Source organism: Vitis riparia, chromosome 7 (assembly GCF_004353265.1).
Source record: "Vitis riparia cultivar Riparia Gloire de Montpellier isolate 1030 chromosome 7, EGFV_Vit.rip_1.0, whole genome shotgun sequence".
Lineage (NCBI taxonomy): Eukaryota > Viridiplantae > Streptophyta > Magnoliopsida > Vitales > Vitaceae > Vitis > Vitis riparia.
Window position 1 is genome coordinate 2,383,743 of NC_048437.1, and position 8,622 is coordinate 2,392,364.

General features: G+C 34.6%; 1 protein-coding gene across 1 annotated transcript; it reads left to right on the forward strand.

Moving 5' to 3' along the window:
- Positions 1–1,223: 1,223 nt before the first annotated feature.
- On the forward strand, positions 1,224–6,706 carry LOC117917487 (psbP domain-containing protein 2, chloroplastic). Its single transcript, XM_034833785.1, has 4 exons — positions 1,224–1,525; positions 1,625–1,780; positions 5,593–5,936; positions 6,371–6,706. Exons 1-3 carry the CDS (start codon positions 1,238–1,240, stop codon positions 5,851–5,853), a joined length of 705 nt encoding a protein of 234 aa, XP_034689676.1. The 5' UTR covers positions 1,224–1,237; the 3' UTR covers positions 5,854–5,936; positions 6,371–6,706.
- The last annotated feature ends 1,916 nt before the right edge of the window (positions 6,707–8,622 follow it).

An 8,622-nucleotide genomic window follows, 5' to 3' on the forward strand; every position in this document is an offset into this window, starting at 1 on the left:
AATGTACAATGTAATTGATATGAAAGTATATGCTTAGATGACCAATTAATGCATATGGGATAGCAAAAGGAAACCATAAGAAACATAAATGAAAATAAATTTAAAATAAATGTCAATCTATTACATCATGTCATGCTTTTTAAGGCTCAATCTCAATAATTTTTCTTCCGATCGATTAAAACATGCTACTAGAAGTTTAGGGTGCACAAAATGCATCTTGACTGGTCAAACCCATTCGATTCAACCTGTTCCATCTTGCCTTAATTGTATAATTATTGAAATTTTGTTGAATAAAGGTTGGGAACCTTCGAAAAATTTTACGTTGATACCAAATAAACCTTTAAAACACATGTTAAAAGTAGTAAGGGCAAGGTTTGATCAAAAACTTTAAATCATTCAATTTTATGAAGATGTGATCAATTTCAAGTTAAGAAATGATGATTTTTAAAATTTTAAAGTGCATGAAAAATATTAATGCCTCAAGTATACCAATAAATGTAACCCTGCATTGGTACCTAAGCTTTTTCATTTAATTTGCTTGAACTTCCTTTCAATTCCATGAAAAACTTCAAACGATTAACTTGACCGAGCCATAGTAAATTAATTTTATTTTGTTATCATCAAAACTTAATTGCAAAAGCCTTTGAGCTAATACAAGTATAATAAATAATTACTTGTCTTCTCTCATTTGTTTACATAATATTAATACTTTTTTTTTATATATAAAAAGAATTAATAAATTCATATTTATGTACCTTTTATAATAATTAATTAATGATAAATTCGTATTCATAGTAATAAATAAATTGATAATAAAATAATATTCATTACATTGTACTAATAATGTTTGTTTGATATAATAAAAATCCAAATTTATTGTTAGACTTCTTAGGTATAAAATGCTGCCCCGTTATGCATTCAATGATTTCGAACTTGGAACCAAGTTTTAAAATATTCCTTTTTGTTTGCTCTTGTAAATTGGGATAGAATATTTATAGAGGATCATATTTTATCTATAATGCACTTTATAGAATGGTTTTATGTTTAGATAGGGGAAATGTTTTTTTGTCTTCTTTACCTAGTTTTTTTGGGCTTCTATTTGTATATTTGTATACTCGTGTGTACTGTTTTCGCCTTCTAATACAAATTCTATTTATCTATAAAAAATATATAAATATAAAATGTTTATATATATATATCAAGGGCATAGGAGATGATAATGAGTTTAGTAACGGTGATGGGCTTGTGGGGAGCGTGCAATCTGTTGAAACCGTCAAGTCCTCCAAAAACCCTCTTCCCAATTCCAATTCCCAAAGCTCTGAAACCCAAAACACAACCCAAATGGAAGCCATTAGAGTGTTGTTTGAGCAAGAGGGACCTCAATCTCTCAATTGTTTCATTGCTTTTGGCGGCTGCTTTACCAAACACCGTTTTCAAAGTAGTGGCTCAAGAGCTGGAAGAGCTTCAGAGGTACACTGACTCAGTGGAGGGTTTCACACTCCTCATACCCTCTTCTTGGATTAAGGTCTCTCTTCCAAACTTCCTGTAGTATAATCTTTGCTGTCTCTCTGGAAATGGATTGAAATGGATGTTGTTGCTTTTGAGTGTGTTGTTACTGTTGCAGGTCGATAAAGGGGGTGCCACTGTGCTGTTTGAAGAGGAAAACAAAGGAGTCAATAATGTGGGGGTTGTGGTGAGCCCAGTTCGGCTCGAAAGCCTCAAGCAATTTGGGAGTCCTCAGTTTGTAGCAGACAAGGTTATACAAGCAGAAAAGCGAAAGGTAACTGTTCTGTGGGCACTCGTTGGCTGTGGAATTTGTATGTTTGAATGTAGTTGGTGGTGGATTTGGTCAATTCTTAATATAACTTATTAAAGCAATGAGGAGGGTAGTGGCAAGCAAGGATTGAGATATCTGTAGTTTGGGCCAAAGAACCCCAAATTTAGAGATTCAGCGAATCCCAATATGAAACACCAAAAACATGCCAAAAAGTTGAGATACCACTATCTACCGCCATAATGTAATACTCACTCAATCTTTCTAATTCACAATGGATTTCCAGAATTTTAGATCCCTAAGAAATGTGGAGCAAAGGACCCTAAGGATTTCATACCAATTAGCTCAGCTAGGGGCTATACAAGTTATTGACAAAAGTTTTGGTCAATAGGCTCAAAAAGGTAGTGAGTAAGGTGGTTTCAGTTACCAACATGCTTTTGTCGTCGAGGGTAGACAAATTTTGAAGATGACCCTAATCACTAATGTGGCTCTTGATTAATGGTTAAAGAGTCCCACTAGTGGGTTTATTTGTAAGCTAGACATTATAAAGGCATATGCTGTAAACTGGGATTTTTTGATAGGGGTTTTTGGAAAAAAAAAAAAAAACGGGTTGTGGGTGTAAGTGAGTGAGGTGGATTAAAGGGTGTATTCCTATGGCAAAATTCCATGTTCTAGGAAACGGAGTCTCATTCGATTTCTCTGAGAGCTTTAAGGGTTTGATGTAGGGGGACCCTTTCTCCAGTCTTCCATTTCCTTTTTGAATAACCTATGTTCCAGTGACGTAACACCCAATTTTAATATAAGAATTAAGATTTTTTAATCCAATTAAACTTTTGAGAATTATTTAATATTTTTTTAACATAATTAAACCTTGTAAGAAATTAAGAGTGATCAATAACAATCTAACACACAAGAGACAAAAGAATTTTAACATGGAAGACGACCCCCCCCCCCCCCCCCCTCCCCCCCTCCCACACTAACTGTGGAGATAGAAAACTACAAAGTCTAACACCTTAGATAAAAAATCCTCTATATGAGATCATGATACACAGTTTTACCTAGTCGTTTACCCGAAGACTTACTCTTCAGTACCTAAATCGCGATCCACATCTACAACATAACTCCTCGAATGCTCCAGTGGATTCACCTTAACCTATGAGGGGATGCAAGTCTCTCTAACAACACAGAGTTTGTTCAAAGAACCTTTAAGAGCTTGTTGGGAATGATAAAAGCAAGTTTGGGTGTTTTTTGAATGAGAGTATCCAACCCTAAAACACATTTAGGTAAGGTATATACAAGCCTAAGAACCTAAAGGGTCAAAAATGGAATTTTCTTAAAAAATAAAATTTCAACTTTCCAAAAATTAATTAAGACATTTTAGTTCAATTTTAAAGCTTTCGATCCAACCCTTACTTATTAAAAAAATTAACTTGTTTTTACTCAAACTTACTTGTGACGGTTTAGCTAATTAAACGACAACTTGAAATCTTCAATGAAGAGTAAGTCACTGTCTAAAAAGATTCTATTGTAGAATGAAAATGAACAAAATTGCCAACAAAAAACAAAACAAAACATTATGTCCTAACACTTCATTTTAGCAATGGAGGTTCTCAGTCCAGTTCTGATGAGAGCTAGAGAGGAGGGCTTCATTTTGGGCTTCAAAGTGGGAGGGGGGATAGAAGTGTCTCATTTGTTATTCACAGTTGATACCTTAGTTTTTTGCAATTCTAATCAAGAGCATATGGAGCATCTTAGTTGGGCCTTCATGTAGTTGAGGCAATATCTGGCTTTAAAATAAACATGGAGAATAGCAAATTAATTCCTATTAGAGAAATTGCAAATGTAGAGGGTCTTGCTTCAGTGTTAGGGTATAAGGTTGGGAAGTTGCCTGCTACGTATAATCAAGGGTTGTCACTTTGCCTAATTATTTTATGTTTCTTTTTACTATTCCTGAAAGGTGAGCTTGAGGTTAGAGCAGATTTAGAAGGATTTCCCATGGAGTGGGGTGAAGCTTGGGAAAGGCCCCATCTAGTTAACTTGTTTACTACTTGTTTTGTTTTGATAAGGGGAGGGGATGTCTTCACATTAGGTATTTACAAACTCTTAACAAGGCTCTACTTGATAAATGAAGTTGGAGATTTGCTATTGAAAGGGAGATCCTTTGGAAGCAAGTAATAACAAGAAAGTTTGGAGATGATAAGGGGGTTTGTGTTCAAGGATTGTGACAGATAGCTATCATATAGGTTTTTGGATGGCTATCAAGTTTGAATGGGAGACTTTTAAAAATAGAACTTGCTTCAATGTGGGTAATGGTAGAAGAGTAAAATTCTAGAAAGATAGATGTTGTGTTAAAAATTCAGTAGAAGTCTCTTTTCTGAAGTTATTTTCTATCGTAGCTACAAAAGAGACTTGGGTAGTAAAGATGTGGGAGTAGTAGGGAGAGGACGACTATTAGATTCTTTACTTTTATAAGCAGTTCTATGATTGGGAGTTGGAAGGAGTAAGGCCTTTTTTCGAAGGTTGTATTCATGCTTAGTTAGAAGGGATGAGGAAGGCAGATTGCAATGAAAGAAATCCAAGAGTGGCAAGTTTATTGTTAAATCCTTCTATACTTTCTTAATTCAGGGAACTATTGAGCCTCTCCTGCAAGCATAGTTTTGAATGGTGCTAACAACAGTGAGTTTCTTTGCTTGGGAAGGTGCTTGGGGAAGGGTGTTAACACATCATCAATTGAGGAGGGGTTGGAGTATGCCCATTAGATGTTATACATGTAAAGGGTAAGAAGAGTTGGTTGATCAGATGCTCCTTCATTGTTCCACAGCGAGAATTTTGTGGCAGTTGGCTTTTTCCCTATTGAGTGGTTATACTCTACTGAGTTGACATAACTCTTTTGTGGGGAAAAAGTGGAAGGCAATTTGGAGAGTCGTTCCTTTAGGCCTTTTTTGAATGCTATGGATGGAAAGAAACAAGAGAGCTCTTGAAGATGCAGAACAATTGGAATAAGCAATCAAGTCCTCCTTTGTTTGCAGCTTTTGGATTGAGTTTGGATGTACATAGATGATACTTCTATGACTGTGATAGGCTTTCCTGATTGGTTGAATTCTAACTAATGACAGAGCTGTTGTTTTGTGTTGTCTCTCTTTCTTTGTGTTTGCCTGATGCACATTTTGTCTACATCATGTGTATTTTAGTGCACCCTTTCTTAGGTGTTTTTAATTCATATCCTCGTTTTGCTTGTCAAATATATATATATATATATATATATATATACGTCAAAGCTGAAACAAGTGATATATCCAGCTTGTAGTGTGGTGGACATGATGTAAAATTAGAAATCTAACCTAAAAATGGATTGTTTTCCTGGTTGTTTTACAATGATCTCTCTTATGGGCTAGTTTGGAAGTGATTCTTGTAAAACGTGTAGGGCTTCTATAAGTTGTATATCTATCAGAATTGCTTTTATGGAGCATCTGTTAGTATTCAATATAAATAAATAAATAAATAAAAGTGTTTTATATGTATTTTTATAATGAGATACATAACGAAAAAGTGAATTTTGGAATATGCACCTATCAAGTGCTAGTCTAAGAATCACTTCAAGTGATCAGCTAGGATCTTAAAAGTGAGAGTGATTTTTGAACTTTGCCAATCACATAATTTTCATTTGCTGGGTGTGGAATTGTCTGTGTTGTCACATTTTCCTTTGTGGAGAAATAACACTGGATTTGTCTTGTTGCAACTCTTTTTGTGTCAGTTCTCTTGTAGTATGTTGGCAAGCACTATGCCAGTTTTGCTTTACAAATTCAAATATTGTGTAGGAAAGCACAAAGGATGTTGAGTTGATTGGAGTTGCAGAGAGGTCAAGCCAGGGAGGCTTACAAGTTTATGAGTTTGAGTATATAATCGATAGCACCAGGGGGGGAATGAAGAGGATCTTCTCAGCTGCATTTGTGAACTCTAAGAAGCTCTACCTCCTAAATATTGCCCACATAGATAAACCAGAGAGTCCTCTGGACTCGCACACAAGAACAATGCTGGAACAAGTTCTTCATTCCTTCGATGCAGCACCTTTGACATAAAACAACATTGCTGTGCATTCTTTTAACACAGGGACAGTGGACTTCATATTCTATGGCTCTGCTCGATTTTTATAAAGCCCGAGGTAATCCTACTCAGTTATCTCATGTTAAACTATTCCTAAGGGAAAGTATTGGATAGTTTTTTCAATCAGAATATTGTTGGAGCATTTGCATCCTATATGGGAAGAAATAAACCTGGTTTCTTTTTTTATATATCATTTGATGGCTTAAATTCTTCTCTAAATGGGATCATCAGCAAAACTTGACTGGAAATTAAAACTGTTTTCGAAAGGGGGAATCCTGAAATACTTAAATAATTTGTATAGGCCGACCCATAACATTATTTTGGCATGGACTGTGCACAAAAAATTAGAGTGTCAAACTTGGACACAAATCCATCATGGGTTTCAAGCAGTTGAAGCCCATGGGACTATAAGTACTAGGATAATGAATTACAATATTGGTTTGTCCTATTGTTTTGAGTCTCTCTCACCATATGCAATCATCTTATATGCAGGTAGCAGCCATGGAAAAAGGGTGGTAACTCATGAGGGAATCCAAATGGGAGAGAATCATCCTTAAATATTCCTCTCAAAGCTAATGTATATGTGTAAGATTACAAAGAATTTATTCCAGTTTTTTCTTGGAATACAATAATGTCGGGAATCAGTGTTAGGATGGTGGTGGCTGATGCTAGTTGGTGGTAGCAGAGCTGCCATATCCCAACTGCTACTTGGTGTCGGAGTTGCTTTTTCCTGCTGAAATTTGAAATAACAATGGCAGTAGGATGTATAAGCAGATCAATTGGTATATTTATGGAGCCCTTCACAGCTTCCAGCTCCCCACTTGTGTACTCTATTAATATTAATATAGAAAGTAGGATTTGGTCTCCAAAATCATATAAAGGTCCGGATCATGCAAACACCAAGTAAATCGGAATGTTGAGATAGTGAAGAAAAATCTCCATTGGCTGCAAATACGAGTGTGGTAATCACCTTGATTAGAAAAAAAGAATGAGATATTTCAATGCCACCCCCATTGATGGAGTCTGGCGGAATGGGGGGTGCGCTGCTTTGGAAGGAGGCAGTACGACGGGCATGGTGGCAGGGTATAGCGGGTCCCCCTACCTTGATAGGGTCTTGCGGCAGGTAAGTGTCAGTCCCACTGCTCTGACGGGCGTTGGGGGAACAAGGGAGCCGCCAGCGTTATGTTTTAACCCCACTAACTCTTATTACACACTTGGCCAAAAAGATTCTCTCTGAAAATTGGAGGGTCACCGGGTCTCCCATTCCTGGCGGTTCCCTGTTTGCAGATGACTCGAGGACATTGAGGTGCTGTCTGGCCGACTAAGGAGAGTGGTGTCCATACGGCCTTCAATCCTCATCGATGACGTGAGAAAGGGCAAACAAGTACATTAAGTCAATATTTTTCGAAGTTATTATGCTATGAGCTTAGACCAAGCAAGATTCTTCCTAGCAGCACACCACAGTGTGAGTTGCTTCTTCCTTAAGAATGATTCTTATTTCAGCCATGTTACCCTAATATATAAATAAATGAACGGGCTTCTTTATTAGTATAGTGTTAACTAATTGAGAAAACAAGACCGAAGTCAATTTCTAAATAAAAATATTAGGGTATGTTTGGGAACTGTTTTTAAGGATAGTTTTCTATTTTCTGTTTTTAAGAACATAAAATATGATGTTTTCTTAAAGCAATATAAACATATTTTAGGTGTTTTATATTGTTTCCACTTGCTTTTTGAGTGTTGTTTTAAGAAATAATTATACAAATATGTAGAATGATTAAAAATAAAACACTAAATATATAAATTATTTTTAAAAATATTAAAACATATTAAGGTTTCAAACAAATTTTTGTTTTACAAAAAACTATTCTAAAAAATTATTTTTTAAAATTGTTTTTGAAATTAATTATCAAATACACCCTTAATATCTTGATTGATGAAACTATCTAGAGGGGGGTGGATAGGCAATTAAGCAATCAAATTGTCATCATATTAAAACAAAATTTAAACTTAATTATACCACTTCAAAGTAGTTTTTGTTTGATTAAAAGAAATTTTGTTAGAAAAACTATAATAATATAGTGATTCTAGGTATGATCCATTAGGATGGTGAATATGTTCAATAAGCAAGAGAAAAGGAGAGTGGATTAAGGTATCGATGATCAAATAATGAGAAAGTCAATATCATATATGAGAGTTTAGAAAACCTGATTTTCCATGAAAAAGTAAAATCAATCAAAATTAGAATAAAATGAAAAAACTCTCAAATTCAAAATTTACTCAAAATCAATATTTATTCAGAAAATGTCATTAATATCAATTATTCATCGAATTATGTTAAAGACCTTCAAATCTTTTCTAAACTAATGTTAATTTAACGTTGTGTTTAGATCAATTAAATTCTCAAATCCTAATTATATTGATTAATAATCATAATTAAGCTCAATTTATTTGTAATTACCTTCTAATAGATCGCATTATGAAACTACATGATCTCAATGAATTTAACATCAAGAAATATGAAACTAAATGACACAATGTTCCTCAAATAGTTGAAAAATGAATTCGATGGATTTCTCCAATTAATAGAAGATTCAAATTAAATTTTAATGGTTTAAATATAGAGAATAAAAGTATTTCAATATGGGTAATTAGAGATTCTAATGACACTATAAAAATGGTCGTAAGTAGACATATAAGTAATACTTCAATAATTATGGCTTTAAGAGATGACATGTTAACTG

Excerpts from the sequence above, each read along its gene's own strand:
- LOC117917487 (XM_034833785.1), top strand. The coding sequence starts at position 1,238 with ATGGGCTTGTGGGGAGCGTGCAATCTGTTGAAACCGTCAAGTCCTCCA. Across the intron at positions 1,526-1,624 it reads TACCCTCTTCTTGGATTAAG|GTCGATAAAGGGGGTGCCAC; the intron begins GTCTCTCTTCCA and ends TTACTGTTGCAG. Across the intron at positions 1,781-5,592 it reads TACAAGCAGAAAAGCGAAAG|GAAAGCACAAAGGATGTTGA; the intron begins GTAACTGTTCTG and ends AATATTGTGTAG.